The following is a 25,919-nucleotide window of genomic DNA, read 5'->3' as shown; positions in this document are numbered from 1 at the left end:
GTTTGAGATGTACGAACGCTATTTTGCGAGCCATACAAGTTTTTCCATCTCAAAAAATAGCTTTTGCGACTCTTTCCAAATTAAGAGGCATAAAAGAGGGCCTCCCCTTCTATTTGAGAGTTATTAATCTTTTGCAATTGCAGGCCAGACAAATGAAAGGTCACCAACACCCACTGTGGGAGGTAGCAACCCAATCACCCGTGTGAACGCCCATTATAAATGCTGTTATATGGCTTCAGGTGAAGTAGGCACTGTTCTAGAGGAACACTTCATTCTGCCCCAATAGCATTCCTTACATGTGTTTTTTTTTTAGTAGCTTCTGTCACTTTTATGGACACAGGCTGAAATGTTTACATATAAGGAACGCAAATGTAGAATAGAACTGGATGAAATTTTAATCATGCTGTAGTAATCGCAGTAATTTTAGAAATTACCGAAAGTTACACGGTTGCATGCATTTGCATCATTTTGAGTCATTTGAGGCAAAAATGCCTTCCGCAAGAGCACAGGAACAGAGCGCAAGAAGCAGCTGGCTGTTCATGCTCTTGTCCATTTTCTATTTTCTTAGTGGGTCCATTTTGGATGTGATGGTGCATTTTGCACTAAGAAAATAGCACTAACTGAAGGGTTGCACTCATCACGTAATCCTGCGCAATGTTGCATCATTTTGCTGTAATTTCACGTAATTTCGCGACAACAAATTACAAGAGTCATGCCCACCCCCTAATATAGAGCTGGACGTCTGCTGGCCCTCTCCAGCTTGCATTGGATGTATTTTCAGGGCACAACAAAGGCCTCCCAATTCATGTATTTTAATGAAGTAGAGGCTTTTGCGAACTCCTGAAAATGTATATTTTGCAATGTTCACATACCTAAAGTGTCCACGGGTCTACAGCAGCGTTCTGAACACTACAAATCCTAGAGAACGAACATAATGAAAAGGCGACGAAAAAAAGAAATATTCAATACATTTCCGGATTCCCATCACTCACCAACCTGGTGACATGCTTCATCATCTGGGTCTCCTCTTGAAGTCACTCTAGTGACACTAAGAGCTGCAACCCCATCATAATGATTGGGGAGCCGGAGGATGTTTTCATTCAGCTGGTAAAGGAGGATAACTCGCTAGACTACCAGATGAGAGCAGTTGATTGTGTGGGAAATAAGTGCAGTGCAACAGTGATAAGTGAAGTCAAAATTGAGTTACGACAGACCACATATTTATTATTTTCTCCCACAATTCAAACTAAAAACAGTGCAAATGACAGTTTAACCAAATAGCTGTCTAAGATTACAACGTGGTCAACATGTTTCAGCACACTCGGACATCATTCTGTCCAGTGCCTTCGTCAGGACCCACTCAATTATTGCTACTGCAAAAATGTGAAGAAAAAAATACATAATAGAAAATTAACTACTATCAGTACACAAGAGATGGTTGGAAATGATTCAACTAAATCACCTGTTGTGTCGAGTGTACGATCCTTCCTCTATAAAAAACATTTACCTGAAGGTATCCGCAAAATAAGAAAGGAACCATATGTGCCACATTAAGGTTCATTAACAGAAAGTTAAGTGTTATCAGAACATATCAAATAGTGACATAGACATTGCCATCTATCATTCTCCAACATTGGATATAAGCCTCTTATTCTTACCTAGAATTTGAAAGGAGGCTATCTCACCTTACCTGGCAACAGCTCAGGGAAAGTAGAACAATACCACAATTGTTGTGGTCTTCTACCTCTCCTAACATCCTAGTGATTGTCATTATGCACAAATCGTCATACATACACATCAGTTCGCACAGAATTAAAACCCAACTTGTTGAGCTTCTCTGAGCCTACTGATTATTATTGAGCTATGATAGTCATCATCCTAAGGCCTTAAAGGATAACCTTTCTAATGGTCAGTTTCTGCGGATTCGCAGAAACTTTTCCACTAAAGAAAGTTTTCAAAAACATGCGAAAACATTAACATCACAATAATGTGCAAGGAAATATCCTCTTAACTTGGTACGGCGTTCTGCAAAACGAGCCACTAACAACAACAGAGAGGCTCTGCTGGATCCACGAGAACCTAAAGGGGAACTGTCAAGACTTACTTTTGTAAACACCCTCAGTACAGTGTCTCATGCAGTAAAGAAGAGTGTGCGCAAACATTGGAGAATACTCAACATCGGGAATAAAAACATTCCAGAGCCACTCTTCTCTTATAAAAGAAGCACCAATTTGCGTGACCAACTGGTCCATACCAGACCAAGGACTAATCAGGCACAGACAACGGACACGCTGTGGGGCCTTCCCGCTGTTCAAGGACATTTCCCCTGTGGCTCCTGTGCTGTCTGTCCCCAAACTCAGAAATCCAAATCAGTTGATATTGGTACAGGAAGACCATGGGTACAGAAGAAATGTACAAACTGTACCAGTGAGAAGGACGTATATTTGATCACGTGTCCATGTCAGTTAAACTATGTAGGGATGACGACCCGCAAGGTCAAACTGAGAATAATGAAACATAGAAGCACAGTGAGGTGCAAGAAACAAGCCACCAGATTGACAAGTCATTTCTTAGAGGTCAATCACCGACCAGTGGACTTCACATGGACGGTTTTGAAACAATCGTATATTCCGGAACGTGTCACGGACATTTCAAAATTTCTGCTGCTTAAAGAACAGAAGTGGGTGTTCAAGCTGAAGAGTGACAAAGTGGGTTTGAATGACGCAATACCGTAGGTAATGCTGTAATAAGCTTCTGCACCCCACTAGCTCACTTAGATACTGGATGTTCGACTCTTAATTATTCGCTCATGGCATTTTAGAACCCCGGTATTATGTTGCTCAGGGCCACTATCAATCGAGAACTCCCGAGTTATCTTGACCAGACAGGTAAGCCCCCAGCGATGAGCGCAACATTTGTCGAGCAAATAAGCGGCAAGGCAGTCTATCTGACCATGAGTGACACTGCTGCCTCTAAGACGAGCCGCCTCGCTAACCCTACACCCTTTATGAGTGCACAAGTTATGTGCAAGATGCCGGTTTGTTTTTAAAGGCCATTTGTGAGATAGGCTCCCGGGTAGCGAGAGAGATTGCTGTTAATGTACGCGCGCTCTCGTAATTTAGAGCACTCGATTTGAGATCTACTTTTGAGTATCATTAGTCGTTTTTTGTATGTTAGAAGCTCCCGTGTAATACGCTAGCTGGCTAAACACATTAGCGGCAAGACTGTCATTTCTCCATCGAGTGAAATTTTCATCGAGTGACACTTGCACTAAATACACTGTGGCCACAAAATGGGTGTCCCAGCCCACACAAGATTGTTCTTTAAATCCCGTGTAGACAAGCTGCTTACGAGCTGCCTTAAGTTTGAATTTTCAGGGTGGCATGCTCATAGATTGCGAGAAACACCACGAGTTTTTAGACGCGTGTTCTCGCAGACAGAGGTTCTCGATCTAAGGCCCCTGTAATAAGATAATCAGTTCCCCTGATATATAAAGAGGTTGTTTGTGAACATTATAACAGCGAGATTGTCACTGTTTCATCTAGAGACAGGACACCATACTGTTCACGATGTTGGTGCAATGGTAGTGCGTTGATTTATAATCTGTAGGCTGAGAGAAGCTCAACAAGTTGGTTTTTAATTCTGTGCGAACTGATGTGTATGTATGACGATTTATGCATAATGAGAATTACTAGGATGTTAGGAGAGGTAGAAGACCACAACAATTGAGGTATTGTTCTACTCTTTTCTTTTTAGAGCGGTGCCTCCTTTTTTCCTGAGCTGTTGCCAGGTGTGGTGAGGTAGCCTCCTTTCAAATTCTAGGTAGGAATAAGAGGCTTATATCCAATGTTGGAGAATGATAGATGGCAATGTCTATGTCACTATTTGATATGTTCTGATAACACTTAACTTTCTGTTAATAAACCTCAATGTGGCGCATATTGTTCCTTTCTTATTTTGCAGATACCTTCAGGTATATGGTTTTTATAGAGGAAGAATCGTACACTCCACACAACAGGTGATTTGGTTGTATAGTTTCCAACCATCTCTAGTGTACTGATAGTAGTTAATTTTCTATTATGTATTTTTTTCCACATTTTTGCAGTAGCAATAATTGAGTGGGTCCTGACGAAGGCACTGGACAGAATGATGTCCGAGTGTGCTGAAACATGTTGACCACGTTGTAATCTTAGACAGCTATTTGGTTAAACTGTCATTTGCACTGTTTTTAGTTTGAATTGTGGGAGAAAATAATAAATATGTGGTCTGTCGTAACTCAATTTTGACTTCACTTATCACTGTTGCACTGCACTTATTTCCCACACAATCAACTGCTCTCATCTGGTAGTCTAGCGAGTTATCCTCCTTTACCAGCTGAATGAAAACATCCTCCGGCTCCCCAATCATTATGATGGGGTTGCAGCTCTTAGTGTCACTAGAGTGACTTCAAGAGGAGACCCAGATGATGAAGCATGTCACCAGGTTGGTGAGTGATGGGAATCCGGAAATGTATTGAATATTTATTTTTTTCGTCGCCTTTTCATTATGTTCGTTCTCTAGGATTTGTAGAGTTCAGAACGCTGCTGTAGACCCTTGGACACTTTAGGTATGTGAGTATTGTCGATTGGGGCAAGGTATCCAGGCAGGTCTCTAAACATTGCCTCAGACCCTAGTTAAAGGTATTTGTTGTTTTATTTTGCAATGTTACCAATTAATGCATCAGTCGCAATGCAAAATAAAGGCCCAGCTTGCAAGCAAGAGGGTATGCAAACTATACATGCTAGTTTGTGAGCATCAGGCGCATGGAGCCTGAATAAACAAGCATTGGCAAAGCCCATGAGATAGCTAACAGGGGTAGAGAAGAAAAAGAGACCAAGCTTCTGGGAGGGGGAGAAGATACAAGGGACAAGGGAAGAAAAGACAGGGAGTGGGTGGGGATAAGTTTAATATAAAAAGAAAAAGGGTGAGTGGGAGCAGGAGAAGAAACATGAAAGGGGAGAAGAAACAGGGACGAGCTATGAAATAGGGAAGAGGTGGTGATAATTTAAAAAAGAGCTATGGCGCGGCCAGAGTTGACCGCGTCATAGCACAGAAATAGTACCTTAATCACAATGCGAGCAACCAAATGGCCAGTGGAGGGGCACAAATCAAAGCTAATTAATCTCCCTGCAATGTCTTTAAACATTTGCAAAATTTCAATAAATAGGGTCATACTTTACCTGGAGGCATTACCTGTGCCCACCTTTAAAGCTTATGAGAATTAAAAGTGATGGAGAGGTTATAGAGGCAACAATATATTGATGGATCTGTGGTACATATTGAAAATGTAGCTGCATTATCAATATGCATTTGCTTAAACTTTGTAGCAAATACATATAAACATACCCAGTCCTCTAACACATAGGGCCTCTTCAGCTTTGTCTGTGGGACTAATGACATCCTGCGGCTAATGCAAAGGCGTCCTGGACAGGCACACAGCATTTCCCCGTTCACTAAAGAACATGACCTTGGGCTGCTGAGGTGAACAATAACACAAGACCCGGAACCTGTATTACGGAGCAGTTCTTTTGTTGGTCTTTATCAGCGCATTGGGATTCCGAAATGGGTCCCAGCATTTTCTATCCAACCGAAAATGTTTATCTGGAAATAAACTACTTGGCAAAACTGTGCACGATTAAGGACTCTGGCTGAAAGCAAGATTTCAAACACTTCGCTCTTTCTATGTTCGCCAGTATAGTAAGTAATTGAAACATCACAGAATACATTTCAAATAGTGACTTGGTCAGTCTATCAAAGGTGATTTTCACCAGGAGAAGCTGGCTCCTCTGTGTATTTCTTCTTTTCAGGAAGTGTGCTTGCATGAAGGCTATACAGAAACAAGCACTATAGCTTTTTTGCTTTAAAAAAAACAGGAAGTATGAGAGGATAGAGGAGTGGAGACAATTCTACGTCTGCGTCATGCATGACAAGTGGGCATGGCCTCTAAAGTAAAACTGGCACAGCCCTGTTGCAAGTTTATGCTAGGCATAAGGGCCTGGGTTTGGGGAAGCCATCGTCTGTGAGGTCTAATGCTCTGCAAAATACCTCTCTGAAAAAAGGAGGAACGAAGACCACGAGAAGCAACAAACAAAAATAAATAATTAATGGGGGGTGAGGAGGTGTCACCAATATGAGAAGCCACGGAGGTAGTAATGCGTCCCAACTGTGACCAATGAAGAGATCGCAAGAGAATAATAGAATAAAACGGAAAATGAAAAGCAGCTGCACTATCACTACAATGCAAAGTAAATTGTCTGCGAGCAGCAGTCACGCTGTACCAGAAGCCACAAGGTGAGGAAGTCCAGGGCCATGTCTATTTCTTTGAGATCAATTTCCTTCACTATAAGCGCAGTTAACGCAGTGTTCAAAAGGGCGATCAGCTGAGGTTGGAATGGGGTGAGTTGGAGGGGGAAAAGAGGCAACTGGAGATGGTGGATGGAATCAGTGAAAACATGAGCACTCTTGTCAAGTGCTGAAACACAAAGAAAAAAACTAGCCCCTTAAAACGGGAGCAGTGAATGGACACAAGTACTTGGTCCATACTCTAGGGGAGGGCTAAACACAAGAAGCGGTATGACGCAAGCATGCCACGGACAAAAGGGATCAAAGGAAACAAGTGCGACAATTGGAGCAAGCAAATGCCAAGCCTATAGATGGCCTGAATCCAACTGAATTGGAAACAGCATGTCTCTTCGAGACAGCGAATGCGTTGTCTAGCCAAGACCTAAAAAGTTACTAGCAAATACAATTTTCTTCAAACCTTTTGGTGCATGAACCTAGCAGGAAAACACCTAATTGAATTTGATGCAAACCCCATGTGTCTGAGTGTAGTTCTTTTTTTGTAAACATATTTTATTCATATTTTATTAAGTTTCATATAAGAGCAGCTGTTGTACAATATGAAAAAACTAGTTCACAGGAAACTAATAACTCAGCCCAACAGGGACCCAGTTCCTGCAAGTAGCTGATCCGGGCATCAACGATCTTACAAGTCAAGCTAGGTTCACGTCAGTCCGGTCGGCTGGGGTGCGGGAAGTCCAGAGGGTTCCCCCGACCGATGGGAAAGTAGTTGTTTGGAGGGAAGGGTACCTGGTTCAGATAAGATATATCCTTCCCTCATCACCCTTATCCAGTGGCCAAAGTGTGGGGGGGGGGGATTTAAGGGGCACAATATGCCCATACTTTTTTAATTTTAGAAAAACTGTTTCCATACATTTGGTAAAAAGATACCCGTCACGGGATGGTTAATTCAGACAGCTGAATGTTTCAGCTGATGTGTAAGGTAAGGCAGAGAGTCCCCTGTTCTGTGAATCCAAGGGGGGCAGACAGGTAAACGGTCCTTCTTGCGAAGGTGCCTGCTTTTCTGAAAGAAATGTAAATATGCACAACTGGTCATTCTGTAAATGTAAAGGGTGCTTGGATACCCATGTTGGCCATAATTGATTAAATCACTTGAAACTTCCAGATGATACACATTTATTATTTGATAGCGGTATTGTAAGGGATCTACCAGCTAAGCTGTGAAGAGTGTGCTTTTAAAAGTCAGTAATTAAAAAAATATACAGTCTATACAGTCTGGGTATTACTAAAATCTGTATTTCGGAAGTCCTTTTTTATCTTGAATCTTTTTGCACATTTTGTAGCAGCATATGTTATACTGTGTATAATGCAAGATTAAAATACTGACTAACATGTTCACAGTGCTTTCTGTCACAGACTGGGACCTTGTAGCACTAAACATACACAACTCACTATTCTCGACTGCACCAACCAGGATTCAATTCTGTGTCTCTCTGGTGCAGCGCATTAACTTATAGAAGTTTCATAACATACAATAGTTCCTTTGCCACTGATTAACATACCTTGCATTTAATTTTCATTCAAGCAGTTTTTTTATACGTAGTTACCTGAAGGTGAAAAATTGAAAAAAGTTTAAGAATATTTTGCCTTTTTAGCCACGCCTTTTACCGCGCCCCCAAACTAACTCCTGCCACCCCCTTGCGTGTAGCATCACAGATCCTATACTTTTTTTAATGCACAACTGCCCATATCTGATTCTTCCAGGCTCTAGCAAAGTCTAGGGATCCCCGGCCCTTCTTAGCACCTCTGAGGAGAGCGCCCCCTCCCACTACGCCCAGCAAGGGAGGTCAGCTTCCCGCGCGCCACCTGTGTCTGAGTGTAGTTCTTCTTTAGCCAGTGACTGCTTGATCCAAGAACAATTGGCAACATTTCTCAAATATAATTTTTTTTCAAATGCAACTATATAATCTATACGCATAGAAAGCCAAAGATGATCAAAATGACGAGCCCTATTTGCACGCAGGTACACTCAAGCACATCCTCAAATGCATCCAAATTTATCTTGGAGCCTCTTAACAGGAAGCAAATTGTTCTCTTTTTCTCAGTCTGTAAGTCTAGTTAACAGTATCTTAGCTAAGATTTTAGGTACTTTTTTGGAGTCAACCAATCAAATGATAGCTAGCATTGGCAAGCCAGGTCTTGGCTTTAAAAGATAAATGCTGACACAATGGCTTGGTTAATGCTTGTTTGCATTGGCGCTGCCCTCGAATGTTTTTGAACTATTTTGTCATGAACGTTAATAATGCAAAATCAGTAAAGTCGATAACAATAATAAGAAAAAAGACAAAAGGGTAGCCACCCATGAAAAAACAGACAGAAGACAATTAGGCAGATTATTGGACAAATATACAACACAAACCAGAATGCCATGTAGAAGGCGAGCACCAATTTTACAACAGCTCTCGCCTTCTGGGCAAGACACCCACCAATCCACAGAGGCCATGTAATGTCAGTGCTAAAACCTTACTGGAACTGGAATCACCCTTCTCAAGCAAAGGTGCAAGGTAGCTTAGTGGGTTATGTGCCGGTTACAAAAATGTGTGTGGATATTGCAGGTCGCGGGGTTCCTCTCGTCACCCGTCCCCTTTCTAGGTAGGTGAAAAAAGTACCACTGATTGGGGTTACAGCACCACCTGCCATTTAGAACGCTTACGTAATACCAGTCGACATCTTATCCCTAAACCTGCCACCCTCGGCACGCACCAGCATCTCGCGCGGATTAATTACACACCGGACAAAGTGAAACCTCCTTTAAACATTGTTTTTGGAACATCACCCCACAATTACAAAAGAGAAACGATTTCATTTGAGGTTTCTGTGCGTTTAAACTTGGATGTGCTGCATTCTAGGATGTCAAAGTTCTATTTTTCTGGCGGGGGCTTGGCGCTAAAAAAGATAAAGAGCATGGCGGACTGGCTTTACAAACCTTTCATCAATACTACCAGTCAGCCTTTGTTGACCATCATGCACGTTTACATGCCAATGCATTCTCACCGGATACGTTGTTTGTAAGACTGATAGTGCAGGATCCAGGGGTACAAATTTCTTTTCTTTTAATCATGGACATTCCCTTAAAAACAAGATGCAAAATACTAAAAGCATAAATTGTGCATACAAATGAATTAAGGTTAAAATATAGGATTGATGAAGGGCATCCGTTTTTTTCTCTACCAGATTGTGATAGGCTGGGCTTGTTGATTCCTGTCTCAATTGCACTTTGGAAAAAATTTGGGTTCAATAAGTTATCTGATTTCAGTATGAATTGTAGATGGAAGGCCTGGCAGCAGCTAGGTCAGTCAATCCACGAGAACCCAGACCTTTGGTTTATTTTGCCCACATTTCTAGCTGTTGCGGAATCTCGATTCCAACTTTCACCCTTTGACTGTGAACATTTTGAAATTGTTTTATATGCACATTATGACTGGAGTTGGAAGCTGGTATAAAGTGTTGCATTTGCAATATTAAATGCAAAAACAACAGTTGATGGACAGAATGCAGAACAATGTCATACATTCACCCCAGTACAGAGATCTGTGCCTAAATCAATTGTTTTTTTTGCTCACCATGCCATTTCAGTTTGAACCCAGCCATATGCAAATCAGTCTTGACCCTGTGCCTCATGGGAACAGTCCAGCCCAAACTGCCAAGCCAGGTCCTCCCTGGACTGGAACCAAGCATCCTAGAACCGATTTCGGGGTTTCACCCCTCTTCAGCAAGGATAGCTTGATTCCAGTGGCATGGAGAGCACGGGCCTCACGTCTGAGCATACCCGTCCCACCCGAGGTGACAAATGCAAAAACAACAGTTGATGGACAGAATGCATAACAATGTCATACATTCACCCCAGTACAGAGATCTGGGCCTAAATGCATTGTTTTTTTGCTCACCATGCCATTCAAGTTTGACCCAGCCATATGCAAATCAGTCTTGACCCTGTGCCTCATGGGAACAGTCCAGTACGAACTGCCAAGCCAGGTCCTCCCTGGATTGGAACCAAGCATCCTAGGACCGGTTTCAGGGTTTCACCCCTCTTCAGCCAGGATAGCTTGATTCCAGTGGCATGGAGAGCACGGGACTCACGTCTGAGCATACCCGTCCCACCTGGGGTGACAAATGTAAAGACAACAGTTGATGGACAGAATGCAGAACAATGTCATACATTCACCCCAGTACAGAGATCTGGGCCTAAATCCATTGTTTTTTTGCTCACCATGCCATTCCAGTTTGAACCCAGCCATATGCAAATCGGTCGTGACCCTGTGCCTCATGGGAACAGTCCAACCCGAAATGCCAAGCCAGGTCCTCCCTGGACTGGAACCAAGCATCCTAGGACCGGTTTCGGGGTTTCGCCCCTCTTCAGCCAGGATAGCTTGATTCCAGTGGCATGGAGAGCACGGGACTCACGTCTGAGCATACCCGTCCCACCCGGGGTGACAAATGCAAAAGCAACAGTTGATGGACAGAATGCAGAACAATATCATATATTCACCCCAGTACAGAGATCTGGGCCTAAATGCATTGTTTTTTTGCTCACCATGCCATTCCAGTTTGCCCCTTCTTTTTTTTCTTTTTTTTTGTTTTATAAATTATTTTTATTTTCATCATCAGAAAGGGCACATTTCTACAGTAAAACATAAACTGGAGTTTTAGGATTTATACATCAGGCAAAAACCGTAAAAATGAAAATTACAAAAGAGGAAAAATCATAGGAGACGCAAATTATTTCATATAGTACTAACAAATACTAAATTATTCCATCCAAAGCCATGGGTCTCCATAGCGCTTCTAACTTGGCTAAGGAGCGAATTCCCCTTGCCTTAGCCAAGGCTGCCTCTAAGCCATACATTTCTCTAATGATAGCCCAACATTCCTCGACCGAGGGCGGTGCCGAGGAGACCCATACCCTGGCAATTGCCAGTCTAGCAGAAGTCATCAGGATTGAGAAGAGGCGTGCGACGGCTGGATTATCCTCCTTAAACCCCAACATAATTTCAAGATCAGTAAGTGGATGATCCAGCCCAAGTTTAGACTGGAGTCGCTGTTCCATTTTCTGCCAATAACCCCTCAGTGCTGGGCAAGCAATAAACATATGTAGTAGATTAGCAGCATATAGTCCACATTTAGGGCAGTTTATCTTATTCCCCGTCATATTGCCCTGAGCCCATTTGGCTATTTTAGCCGGGGTATAGCACAGCATACAGGTAGTACGTAGTTGCTGAAGTTGCAAACTAGTAGAGGGAACCGAATCCTTTTTTTTGTAAAAAAAATTCTTTATTGGCATTTTCAATTTTTGCAATACAAGTCTTATAAAATAGGCATATTCAAAACCGTCCTAAGTACAATTATCGGAATACATCAAAACAACGAGAGAGGAAGGGAACAAAACACGACTACTCCCCTCAAGGGATTAATCTCAGAAAACAACAAAGTCCGTGTCATTCAAACAGGGCCTCTTTGGGTCAAAAGAGCACGGGTCTGCTGACTCAAAACAATCATGTATGTTGTTGCGAGAAAGGTAAACCTACAAAGATTATCTAGGTTTTGTGTAAAGCCCTCACTCGCCAACCTGGTTGGTGACATGCTTCATCATCGGGCTCCCAGCATGTCACCAACCAGGTTGGCGAGTGAGGGCTTTACACAAAACCTAGATAATCTTTGTAGGTTTACCTTTCTCGCAACAACATACATGATTGTTTTGAGTCAGCAGACCCGTGCTCTTTTGACCCAAAGAGGCCCTGTTTGAATGACACGGACTTTGTTGTTTTCTGCAATTATCGGAATAGCCACAACTCATAATATTTGCCATAGGTCACAATACATGTCCCGTCCTACTCAATACTTGACAATGTACAGTGTAGGGCTAACCACCAATGTACCAGGGAACCCAAATAACAATTTGAATTTGCAAAATTCCACTTCAATTATCAAAAACTCAATTCCAATAGCACGATAATAAAATAACTCCAAAACAAATGGCCCAACTGGGGCAAAGGAAATGAAAAAAGGAGAAAAAACAACAAAAAAACCCCAAAGAAAAGACCTTCTGCAGAGGGGGAAACATATCATGTACATCTATTTCGGCGTGTGGTGGGCGAATTTTATAAAAGAAAGTACAGCAGAGGACAAGCAGGTTGACACATAGGCAAGAGGCCCATAGCTACCAATAAAGGCGCCTCCTCCAGGTTACACAGATTCTGTAAGCTCTTACGTACTCAGCAGCTGGACATATTGCCCCATCAGGGCCCCAAGCCTTCTAAAGTAGCGGTAGGTGATGCAGGCTGCGACGCCCCTGAGCGTGCATCCGTATTTGGTTCGGGGCCCGAACCCATCTCCCTCTCCTCCTGTCCCTATGGATTCTCCCAGGTCGCCAGCACTTTCCTCCATTGGCCAGCGATGGGGAGCTTCCTCATACCCTTAGATTCTTCCCAACTGAGTGCTCTACTCTCCGCTCCACCCCACACAATAACATCTCTATGCCAGGTCGCGAACCGTGGACCCCTGGCAGATTTCCATTCCAGTGCAATATGGCGTTTCGCTAGTCCCAGCGCTAGATCCACAAGTCTGTTCCCCACCTTACACTTCGGCGGCCTAGGAAAAAGACCCAGAATGCAAGTCTGCAATGTGAGCGGTAAATCTCTGCCCAGTACTTCAGTTAGCTTACCCAGGACTGCCTCCCAGAAAGGTCGCAAGGCACCCCACTCCCATATCATGTGACCAAAGTCTGCATCTGAGTGAGAGCATCTGGGGCAAGAACGGACCTCACCTCCATAAGTCACATTGAGTCGATGTGGGGTCATGTAGGCCATATGCGTATAATTAAACTGAATATATTTGAGGCGAGTGTTTCGAGAGATTTTCTGGGGATAACGGAAGACCCTTCGCCATTCCACATCTGATAACTCTTTACCCCCAATCTCATCCCATTTAGCACGTAGTCTGGTCAAGGGGCGTACCGAAGCCTCCTGGAGGGCCACATAGAACCATTTCACAAGGTGCCGCGATGTGCCGAGTGTGAACAAGGCATGAAGCACCGGATGTGTTTCCGGTTCGTCTCTACCCACCCTCCACAGCTGTGCAAAAGTACGGATCAAGGCTTCATAATGCAGGAATTGGCCAGGGGGCAGACCACAATCCTCCACTAGGCCATCAAAGGGAATTATGGACTTGTCCAAGAAACAATCTCCAACCACATCTAGTCCAATATCTGTCCAGGGGGCCAGTTGCTCAACGGTAAAGACGGACTGGGGGTCGCCATGCAGCAGGCCCACCGGGGGCAGCACCGGGGTGTATCTAGCGGTCTGCCGTCCTTGGTTCCCACATCGCCGCCAGGCCTGAAAGGCAGTGCATTGTAGTAAGGAACAGTATGGTGTAGGCGTCCTAGACCGTAGCAATTTTGCCATTACCAATCTAGGACGGGTATCTGGGTGTGCCAAGAATGTACCTTCCTCATTTACCTCTTCTATCCACTGAGCCAGCCACTGTAATTGACCAGCTAGCATATAATATTCAAAATTCGGCACACCCAGGCCACCCTCAGCAGCCGGACACTGCAGCGTTGCCAGCGACACCCGAAAACAGCCGTCTTCCCATAATTGACCAGCTAGCATATAATATTCAAAATTCGGCACATCCAGGCCACCCTCAGCAGCCGGACGCTGCAGCGTTGCCAGCGACACCCGAAAACAGCCTTCTCCCCCTACCAGATCCTGAAGCAGAGCATTCAGGGGGCGGAACCACCGGCTAGGCATGAGGACAGGAAGATTGACAAGAAAATACAACAAGCGTGGAAGCATGACCATTTTGGATAAAGAGACCCTGGACATCACTCGCAGCTGCAACGTGCGCCAAAACTGAACACTCCCTCGTAGGGACGGCACCGCCTTTCCGAGATTACCCTCCTTCAAGTCATCTAAGGAATGGAATACTTGTATACCCAGATATTTAAACGTGTGCTGAGCCCATACAACCTCGGGCGCCAATGCATCCGGCCTAGGAATGGGGCCTGCCACAGGGAATAGGTAAGTTTTCGCCTTGTTAACCCGCAAGCCCGAGAGGCCAGCAAAATCTTCCAATATTTGCATTACCGTCGGGGCGCCCACGACAGCATCCCCGAGATAGACCAGAAGATCATCTGCATATAGGGAGATGTAATGCATCCGCCCAGCAGAGTCCAGTCCAATTCAAGTACCCCCCTGACGCAATCTCTCGGCTATAGGTTCGATCGCCAAGGCGAAAAGAAGGGGAGAAAGGGGGCACCCCTGTCTGGCCCCTCGAAGCACACCGTATTCCCTGGAGATTGTCCTACCCGTTCGGACCCTGGCAAAGGGCGCTACATATAGTAACCGCACCCAACGGATCCATTTGTCTCCTAACGCCATGCGCCTCGTCACTTCAAACAAAAACTTCCATCTCACTGTATCGAAGGCCTTTTCCAGGTCAACAGAAAGCACCGCAGCCAGAGGGTGAAGCGGAGCATCAGCATGGTACAATACGGAATAAAGCCTACGAAGGTTATAGGAGGTGTTACGGGTTGGTATTAACCCATTCTGATCCGGGTGCACAAGCACCTTCATGTGAGGGGCCAGCATGCCGGCCAACATCTTGCTCAGGATCTTGAAATCCAGGTTGAGCATGGAAAGGGGCCTATAATCCTCGACTCTGGCCCTTGGCGACTTAATTTTCGGAAAAGGGATTACAAGGGCGCTCCAAGTGGAGGCAGGTAGAACCCCGGCCTCATAGGCGTCCGCATACAGCCGGACTAATTGTGGCGCCAGTATATCAGAAAAGCGCTGGTAAAATTCGGCCGGCGCCTTACCAGCTGCCAGCGCATGAATGGCGGCTTTAATTTCTTGCAATGTAATTGGGCCACCCAGCTCCTCCCGATCCTCGTCTGCCAACACCCGAAGGGGCAAAGGGTCCAAAAACTCTCCAATCACAGAACAAGGGACCTCCACCGGAGCCGTATATAGGCATTCATAATATGCGGCAAAGGAATCATTAATGTCATTGGGGTAGTACTGCACCCCACCAGCCTCTGTATCCAATTGTGTAATAGGGGAGCCACCCAGTTCAGGTTGAATCAATCTGGCTAAAAGGCGGCCCGCTTTCCCTTCCTCTCTCTGCACTTTGTCAAGGTATTCATTATAATTGTAACAACGTAAACGTTCAAGGGCTGCAATATAACGTGCCCGCGCTTCGTGCAATGCCAGTGGGGCCGCCTCCCCTGTACCTTGAATGTTATCTAACCTGCGAATGTTCTCTTCCAAAGTAAGGACCTCCTGGCGAAGCTCCCTGTAAACCCCTGTCGCTTGTCCCAGGCAATGGCCCCTCACCACCACCTTGAATGCTTCCCATTCTACCCGGGCTGAGGACGCAGTGTTGGCATTGATGGAGAAATATGTCTCAAGAAGAGTATCTAGCGAGAACCGAAATGGGTCATCGTCCAGAATTGCCGGATTGAGTCTCCAAGTGGAAACAGGAGGGCACCGCCCCAGCGGTTGGTGTGTCATCATTAATGGGCTGTGATCCGACAGTGTACGGCCCAAATATTCTGTGCACGTGATGGTACTATTGAAAGCGGGGGAGCATAAAAACATGTCAAGACGCGTATGCACCTGATGCACTGAGGAGAAAAAAGAAAATTCCCTATTACTATCGTGTTGTAGCCGCCATGTATCTTCTAACCCCCAGTGTGCCATCCATGCCCGGAACCACAGAGTGGTTCGGCGTGCAGGGGACCCCATTAAAGGTGGGTGTGACCGGTCTACAACAACATCCGCAACACAATTGAAGTCTCCCCCAAGGATTAGATTGCCCTGTACACTACCCGCTAAGGTAGCAGAAAATAGGTCCAGAAAGCCAACCTGGTCCTGATTAGAGACATAAACATTTCCAAGCGTAACCTCACGCCCTGCCAGTGACCCCGCCACCAGGACATATCTGCCTCCCTCATCTAACCATGCTCTCTTTGCTGCAAAAGGAACTCCCGGTTTTACCCAAATCAGCACCCCTCTGGCAAAGGCGGAGCAGGTGGTCGCGAATACCTGCCCCCTCCAACGTTGTTTCAGTTTCCCAGCTTCCTCACAGTTTAAATGGGTTTCCTGCAAGAGCGCTATGTGTATGTCCCTACGCCTCAAGTAGGAGTAAATATTATGACGCTTCACCATGGATCCCATCCCTCTAATGTTCCACGTTAGGAACCGTATATGCTGTTGAGCCCCAGCCATTCCTGCTGTAACACACAAAGAAGCATCCCGGCCCCCAGGTTCCCCACCCCGCCCACCCACTGCATACAATTTTCCACCCTTCTGCAATCATTCTGGGTCATAAAAACAACAATGAAAAAACCCCCATGGTGGTCAACTCCCAGATCCCAGGGCGGTCCAACAACGGTCAGCTGCCCAAACATCGTATGTAACAATACATGCTAAGTGAGGTCCCAACCTAGTGAGGCACTCAACAGGGGGTAGGCGAGGCAGAAAAGAGCAAGAAAGGACTGAACAGAAGTGTTCTTCTCAGGGAGAGCGCACCAGCCTACAATAAGCAAGACACAGCACAGGGCTCAAGATGGACCATATTCAAACAGTAAGTCTCTAGTTAGCACTTCCTCCCCAGGTTACCAGACACATCAGATGATGTCATCCGCTAAGCGAGGCGTCACATCAGGCATCTTCACACTATCGCTTTGGGAGGTGTCCGTTTCGTTGTCGCCGGATTCTCTAGAGGTGCCGGTCCCTGCACCCGGATCTGAGCCCTGACTCCCCATCAGATCAACCACAGCCCACAGAGCCTCCTCCCTCTCTTTCACTGTCTGTGATGTAGACGGCTTCTTGGAGGCCCCCTTGCGGATGCGCCGTCTGAACCGTTTCCGTTGCTCCTGAGGCTGCTGCCTACCATTCCTAAGGCCGCCAGACTTGGACTGCTCGCCCCTGTAGGCCTCCAACCAGTCCCATGCATCGCTAGGGCTATCAAAATAACAAGTGGTCCCATCCAGTATGACGCGGAGGCGGGCCGGAAACATCAGGGAGTATTGAAGGCCCTCCTCTCTTAAGGCTCTCTTGACTTCCAGATATGAAGACCGTTTCCTCTGGACTTCCAGCGTGTAATCTGGGAAGAGTGAGACTTTGCTGTTATCAACAGTGAAAGAGCCATCCACTCTCGCCTTCTGCAAGAGGAGATCCCAATCGCGGAAATGGAGCAGACGAGCCACCACCGGACGTGGGGGTCTCCACGGTGCCAGAGGTCTGGCTGGCACCCTGTGCGCACGTTGAAGAGTGTAGGAGGAGGAGAGGCCCTCCGGCGCTACAACAGATTTAAACCAGTTCTCAAGGAAGGCCACCATATCACCGTCTTCTGTTCCTTCCGGCAGGCCTAGGACGTGTACATTGTTCCTCCGGTTGCGCCCTTCAGCATTCTCCGCCCTGCGTTCCAATTGACCCACTCTGTCCGTGAGGGCCCCCACCCGTTGCTCCAGTGCCTTATGTGCAGGCGCCAACTCCGCTACGGTAGACTCCGTCTCTTTGACCCTCTCAGACAGCTTTTTGTGTTCTTCGCGCAACAGGCCAAGCCCCCACTGCGACCGTAGTAATGTCTTGGTGGAGGGTAGCTTTGGTGTCTGCAATCGCCTCCAGGATTTTGTTGAGCTGCTGCTGAGTTGGGTCATCTGATTTGGTCAGTGACTGTTCTTGCGTGCTATTCTCCGGGTCCATTGTGGCACCGGTCTGGCGACCCCTTGGTTTCCCCATGACAGCAGACAATCCCCGGTGGAACCAGCGCCCTCAATGCTCTGAGTCACCAAGGGCCACCCACAACGGTGAAGCAGTCACTGCAAAACGCAGAGCGGGTACGGTCCATACCCCCTGCTGTCCCCAGTGGTCAAAGACTCACCCCTGCGCACTCCAAAGGTCGGCCAGGGGGCCCCAGTCACGAGGTAGACCCGACCTCCGCACTCGTATGCCCGGTCATCTCCTGAGTTCTGGTCACCCCCCGGTTTCCGATCCGCAGACCTCCGAGTCGTCTCTCACTAGGGGTCACTCCAGTCCGTCCGGGGGAAGGCAGCTCGAGCCCACGCAGGCGCCAATCCAACAAGGAAGAGACAGGGGCACCTGTTGTGCACTTTCGCCGACCTCCGTCCTCAGTGCCAACTTTCGGCCGTGTCCCCCACTCCTGCGTGCTCTGGGCTCAGTAGACCTGTCCCCCCAATAAGGGCCAGGGCTCTTTATTTGGATCCAGCTCCTGGTGTCATGCTCAGGGTGACATCATCGTCCATGCATGCTCATTCCACCGGCGTGGTCCCAGGGCCTCCAAGGAACCATGCCCCTGCCCTATAGTGATGTTTTGTTAGGGTACTGCCCCCTCCGTGTCCTAAGGGCAGTGCCCAGTCCTCCGATGCTGTCTCCGAGCGCCCCCGCAATCATCCGGCGCCAGGATGAGCACCCGCCGGTAAAGCGGCCATCACGCAGCTCTCCGGCCGGGAGATAAATTAATACTGCGGCCGCCTCAGGTGTCAGCGAGCACGGCCGTCATCAGCTCCGCCGCGTCTGCAGCCACGGCTAACTGCACGGGACTCCAGGAACCTTCAAAACCGGAGCAAGTGCCCTCCTGATGTCCTTCGACACCCGACTGGGGGTAGAAGGCTTAAAAGTGCCCCGGCCGCAGGTTTCAAAAGGAGAAATGATCGGCTGGTGCGGAGCTCCTCGCTCACGCGTCCACCATCTTCTCCGTCCAAGCCACGCCCCCGAGTGAACCGAATCCTTAACGTAACCTAAGGCTTGTTTGATCATTCTAGATGAAACCGCTAGACCCAGGGTTTGGCTCCAGCGCTCTGCTAATTTCTCGCTACCGTCTGATCTAAAGCTATGTAAATATACATACATTAGCCCTATCAAAGATATGGTTTTCCCTCCATATATACAGTCCCAGATGTTTGAGTGCATGATTTCTGTTACGGCAAAATTGGGAACAAAATAATCTCTAATCTGTAGATATTTTATTTTTTTTTAAAAATGAGCAGGAAGTTTATACGCTAGGCGCAGATTTTCGAATGATTTGATTCCTCTCTCATTGTACATTTCGCCCAGGCAAGTAACTCCATACTTCGCCCAAGATGTGCCTGCTTGGTCCTGAAACACCTCAGGGAGCAGAGGATTCCCCCATAGTGGAAATTTTTCGTGAAATATTGGTAATTTACACCTAGCGGACATATCTCTCCAAATATATACGGTATCTCTAACAGTCTTAAACTTCACTCGCTTGAAATAATTTGGGTCCCTTATTCCATATAAAAACATGTCCTTCTGGTTTCCTAAAATAAACTCAAACACTGAGTCTATCTGATCCAGACCCAGCAAACAACGGAAACGACCCGTAAATGAAGCCCAGAAATAAATTTTGATATCCAGAAAGCCAAGTCCGCCTTGTTCAAATGGAGATTTCAGCAGCTCAATTTCTCTCCTAGGTTTTTTATAACCCCAGATAAAGCTACTACAGATCCCCTCAAGTTAAAAAATATATATATTAGGAACTTTTAAAGGAATCGATCGAAACAAGTATAAGAACTTAAGGAGTATTTTAATTTTAATTAAGTTACATCTGGCAAGCAGTCCTAGAGGAAGCCTATGCCAAATTTTGAACAATTTGATAGTTGCATTTAGGAGTGGTACGTAATTTAAGTCAATAATCTCATTAATTTTGGCTATTATCTTTACCCCCAAATAGGTCACAGTTGTACAAGCCCCGGTGATAGATTTTTTAATCCCGGCCGTAATAAGCACTTGAGTTTTGTTAACATTCAATTTATAGCCTGAAACATTGTCATATTTCTCAGCTTCTTCCTTAATCCTTATCACGGCCTCACTTGGATTGATTGCATAGACCGCTATATCATCAGCATATGCCGTGATCTTAAGTTTAAAAATCCCAGATTCCAGTGGCTTAATATGCATGCAGGATTGTAAGGTGCGTAAAAATGGCTCTATATATAGGGCGAAAAGTAACGGAGACAGGGGGCATCCCTGCCTAGTTCCACAAAAGATCCATAATGGTATTGACCGGGACCCCATATAAAACAGCTTGGCCTGAGGATTACAGTATAGAGCCTGTACACAGGACCGGAACTGTACACCTAAACCAATCTTAGCCAATACAGCCCACAAAAATTCCCACCTGACGCGATCAAACGCCTTTTCAGCGTCTAGAAGGATCATTCCAAAGTCAAATTTTTTTTTCTCTGCAAAGTCGAATGCTCCAATAGCCATATTGACGTGGGCAGTAGTGTCCCTCCCCAAAATTAACCCATGCTGTCTTTCGGAAACTAATTCCGGCATAAGCGGAGCTAGACGAGTCGCCAAGATCTTTGAAAATATCTTGGCGTCTGTATTAATAAGAGAGATTGGCCAGTATGATCCGCATTCTGTTGGTGATTTACCCTTTTTTAAAAAGAACACAATCTGTGTCGTATTCCACGATTCCGGTACCTCCCCACTAGTGGCCACAAATTGTATTACCCTGGTAAGAGGCAGAAGCAAAATCTTTCTTAAAGATTTATAAAATTCTAATGGCAGTGAATCGTCACCAGCCGCTTTCCCTATTGGCAATGCTGATAATGCCAACTCCACTTCTTCTATCGAGACTATCTCATCTAAAATAGCAGCTTTCTCGACATCTGCTACGGGAAGACCGCTATTATCAATATAACATAGTTTCTCATCTCGATTCGGTGCCCAAGTGAGAGAATAAAGCTGTTGATAAAACAGCAAGAATTGTTATAATATGGCTGAAGATTCGGTATGCAGAAGCCCATCTGCACCCTTAATAGAATTTATCCTAGTTTTCGCCTTCGCCTCTGCAGTCTGATAAGCCACTATGTGTCCTATGTGCTCCCCATATTCATATTTTTCTTAACAATGTTTACTATAGCTAGCTGCCATTTTATCCCTTAAAAACTTTTTCACTGAAGTTCTTGCATCAATTAACGACAGAAGCATAGTATCTTGAGCCATTGAATCTTTCTTTACTAACTCCACATGTTGATTCTCGATGTTACGTAAAGTATGCACCAGTATCTCCATTTCATTTTTACGCTTTTTATTCTGTAAAAAAATATATTTTTGTGTAATACCACGGACATACGCTTTCATTGTGTCCCAGACAATTAATGGGGATGCTGACCCTGTGTTTACTCTGAAGAACTCCTACAGTTGCGGAGCAATAGTGACAAAGTATTCGCTGTCCGTCAACAGATACCTAGGGAAGGAAAATGGCCGAACTTCCTTCTTCTTGGCTTCAACCCGAAAAGAAAAAATAATGAGGTTGTGGTCGGAAGTCACCCGGGGGCATATTTTCATCTTTGATGTTGTAATTAAGCCGTCAGAAACCCAGGCCATATCTATCCTAGAATAAGATTTATGAGGGGCCGAATAAAATGCATAGCCCGGTATTGTTGGATATATGTGTCTCCAAGCATCCTTAACAGACTGAAGCCTTGCCATTTGTAATATCGCAGCACGGGTCTTACGCATTCCAGAATTAAGGCTTTTTCCAGTAGAGTCTATACCATAATCTATGATGCAATTAAAATCCCCCTTAATCAATTTTTCACCCTCCCAATTTAACAATTCTAAATTAAGATATTCAAAAATAGCGGGATCATCCACATTAGAACCAAATATTACACAGGCCACAATGTGTTTACCCCACAACTCAAGCTGAGCCAATGCCCAACATCCCCATTGATCGGACTGGCTTTTGATCACTCTGCAATTAAACCTCTTGTCTTTTAAAATAGCCACTCCTTTTATAGATACTGATTGAGTGGTACAGAAAATAGTATCATACCCTAAGTGTTTCAGCATGTTTCGATCTTTGTAAGCAAGATGTGTTTCTGTTAAAAAAAACAATTGAGGCTGATACATTCGCAGCTCTTTGCAAACTGTCGCTTAGTTGAGCTATTGAGACCAGCCACATTGCAGGCCATACATTTAATCCAATTCATGGTATAATTTCTAGCTTTTGAATAGGCCCCCTTTTGCTGCCTCCAATGTCCCCTAGAAGATAATGATTACTATTGTACCGCCTGCTGATCCAAAAAAAGAAGGCTGGACACTTTCCATTTACCCTAACCCAGCAGTGCTCTAATGATGATGGTTTTTTTCCCCCATTTTCCCACCCTTACCCTTTCCACCCCCCATCAAACTCTGATAGCCACCCACCACCCTGTCCCTTAGAACACTCCCCCCTTTTACCAGCTGCCGCTGATAAGGCAGCCCTACAGAGCCACAGCCATGATGGCCATCCCCACACCTCTTCGTTCTACAGCAACAAACTTTTTTCTTTTTGTTTGAGATAGCGCTTAATTTAGCCTATTGCTAGAGGAGAAAAAAAAAAGGAAAGAAAAAATTAATGATAAGCAGGGCTCAAAATCAACATTAAGAGAAGGAAGACGACAATAACAAACCCACTTGGTTAAGGAAAAAAACAGAAACCCCCACAGGCCAATGAGGCTCTTAGTTCATATCTGTAAATACCATAAGACCCTATTCTACATCTTCTCCGCAGCTTCTGCTTGCCACTTGGCCACTGCCTGACCTGTTTCTTTTTCTTCCAAGAAAAAATAAGTATGACCATCTTTGAGAACTTTTAAGTGTGCAGGTTCTTGCAGAACGGCCTGAGCTCCCAGGGCTTTTATTGGGTCTATAAATTGACGTGGCCTCCTACGCCTATCCATTGTAGCCTTGCTTAGGTCAGATCTTACAAAAAAAGTAACTGATTTAGCTAAAACTGGAGAGTTAGGTCGAGCTTTCATTGCCAATGCCTGTCTCAGTAAGAAAGAAATTTCCTAAATAAATCAGAAATGGACGAGGGTATTGACCCCACTTATTCCTCTGGGCTAATGGTAGTCTGTGAACCCTTTGCAGTTGAGAATCCCAGTCCCAGTCGGAGAGGTCAGGAAAGGCCTTATGGAATAGTTGGACCATATAGGCCCTCGGATCCGCCCCTTCTGCCCCTTGTGGAATACCAAAAAGCCTAAGATTTTGCCGACGCTGACGATTTTTCATGCCCTCCAACTTGGTCTGTATGCCTGAGATCTGAACCTTGTGCTTCTTAAGAAGAACATCTGTAAGTGCTGACAGTTCTTCAGTGACCGTAACTCTCTGCTGCAACTCTGAAATATCTTGAGTTGGCCTTGCAAATTTGTCCGCCATCTCCTGCATAGGTTGTCGCATTCTGCTGTTATCTTCTCGGACCTGCATATAATGTTGTTGCGCCTCCTGCCTTTGCTCATTTAGGGACTGTAGTATCAGGCAGAGTGATGGTGTCAACACTTCTTGGCTACCTGTTGCTCCATCCCCTAGTTAGGCCATCCCCTGGGTGACATGAGTTCCTTCTGTAGCATGTACATCTCCAGAGACTGGGAGTGTAGATTGCATCCCAACCCGGGACCCCCAGCTCGGAGCTATCCTCTACTACTATGGGCGAAGGGTTGGCCTTCGTTGGATTACCCTCGATTGGGCTGGTACCCGTAAGCCGTAATGCCATGGTCTTGACGCCTCCCTTTGCTTGCACCCATTTCCGTAGAGGGCTATTATCTGAAATGGCTTTCACATGTGGAGGTGCCACTTGCTGCCCGCCAAGTAATTTTTTTGTTTTATTTTTAGCCATCCCTTTCCCTTTCTTACCCGTAGGTGATTTACCCATATCCGTAGGAGCCTGTGTGGAAAGTTCCGTTAGTTCTTCTACATCGTCAAATGATCCCTACTCATTGCCTTCACCTTCCTCTGAAATGCCATCTTTAGCAGCGCAAACCTTCGCGCCTAATTCCGCTACCTCATCGGCTCTCAATATATCAGCACGGTACTCTCCCCGATTTGGCTGGCTTAGATTACTAGATGCATCAAATGAATTGATAGGATTGGGTGCATTGGGTGGGCTCTTGTCGGATCTCTCAGGCATACACATAGACTGAATTAACGTAAGAGTTGAGGAGTCTGTTATACAGTCTCCAGTCCCTTCTTCGCCGTCCATATTGTCCATATTGCCGTTGCTTACGGTCGTGACCGACACTGAGACTGTGTCAGTAGTAGCGATATCAGCAATATCAGTAGCGGCACTGTTGCAGTTAGGAATCACCGCAAGCAAAGCCTCTGCAACTTTGTTACCAGAAAAATGCTTTCCTGGATTACCCGCAAAAAGCTCCGATACTTTCCCCGTCTGCAACAAACGTGATAGCGGCTTACCGATTGCAGTGCCCGACTTCTCCACCATGTTTGCACCATCAGATATGCCTGCTTCCCCTCCAGTGGCGTTCCTGCCAGTGCGGGTGCTCCTCGAGGCAGTGTTAGGTGGCACCATCCCTCTCTTAGCCTCTGGCACTGAAGCTGCTGTCGGAACCACTGCAGAGGGCAGGCCTGACCAGTCAAGCACCGCCCGGCCAGCCAGTCTCCAAAGAAACAGCCGAGACGCCCACAGCAGCCGCCCGATCCTTGCCTTAGAGAGCCGCCACATCCGTTTGTGTTCCCGGTTAAGAAGTCCCAGAGCTCTTGATTTCAGCAGGTAATACGTTGGATGCGTCTATGCTCCTAGAGCCGCTTTAGATGCCGAGATGTTTAAGCGCTTATCTCTGTTTCTCCGTTTTCGATCATAACTGCGGGGAGAACCTCACTCGGCTGCACTCCGTGGGGGCTTTAATCTGCCATCTTAGTTCCTCCGCCATCACGTCTGAGCATACTCGTCCCACCCGGGGTGACAAATGCAAAAATAACAGTTGATGGACAGAATGCAGAACAATGTCATACATTCACCCCAGTACAGAGATCTGGGCCTAAATCCATTGTTTTTTTGCTCACCATGCCATTCCAGTTTGAACCCAGCCATATGCAAATCAGTCTTGACGCTGTGCCTCATGGGAACAGTCCAGCCCGAACTGCCAAGCCAGGTCCTCCCTGGACTGGAACCAAGCATCCTGGGACCGGTTTCGGGGTTTCACCCCTCTTCAGCCAGGATAGCTTGATTCCAGTGGCATGGAGAGCACGGGACTCACGTCTGAGCATACCCGTCCCACCCGGGGTGACAAATGCAAAAACAACAGTTGATGGACAGAATGCAGAACAATGTCATACATTCCAGTTTGAACCCAGCCATATGCAAATCAGTCTTGACCCTGTGCCTCATGGGAACAGTCCAGACCGAACTGCCAAGCAACATCAGCAGAGCTATAACTTCAAGAGTCTTAAAAAAGTTGAAGTAGTTACCGGATGTCCTATTACTCAAAATCAGTGCACAATTAGTTCCGTGTTTGACTGTTTAAGACGGCCAATGTTAAACAAATAAAAAACAATTGCTAGATGGGCACTCTATTATACTCCCCAATTTTTAAACAAATGCTTTTCCAATGTTTCAAATATTTGCTGTAGATGTACTACTATGGCACAGGGAGAATGGGCACATATTTGTTTTGCTTGCCCAGCCCTGTATTTGTTCTGGCAGCAGATATTCCCCTTTAACTCCTTAGGACTATTGAAAAT

The 25,919-nt window shown here is 45.8% G+C and overlaps 1 protein-coding gene across 2 annotated transcripts in view; it reads right to left on the bottom strand.

Annotated features, from left to right (window-relative positions):
* The window catches only part of LOC146790041 (phospholipase A2-like), a 202,060-nt gene that overhangs the window by 137,761 nt on the left and 38,380 nt on the right, over positions 1 to 25,919 (bottom strand). The window contains exon 2 of one of the 2 annotated variants that reach the window (XM_085628375.1): positions 7,902 to 7,946. The exons of the other annotated variant lie outside the window; for it this stretch is intronic. Within the exon in view, the coding sequence (XP_085484501.1) occupies positions 7,902 to 7,908 (7 nt within the window). The 5' untranslated portion in view covers positions 7,909 to 7,946. The remainder of the gene's footprint in view (positions 1 to 7,901; positions 7,947 to 25,919) is intronic. 2 annotated transcript variants of the gene reach the window in all.

The sequence above is a fragment of the Triturus cristatus genome, chromosome 10 (assembly GCF_964204655.1).
Source record: "Triturus cristatus chromosome 10, aTriCri1.1, whole genome shotgun sequence".
Classification (NCBI taxonomy): domain Eukaryota; kingdom Metazoa; phylum Chordata; class Amphibia; order Caudata; family Salamandridae; genus Triturus; species Triturus cristatus.
The sequence above is the reverse complement of the archived record's forward strand: the minus strand, read 5'-3'. Positions and strand labels throughout refer to the sequence as shown.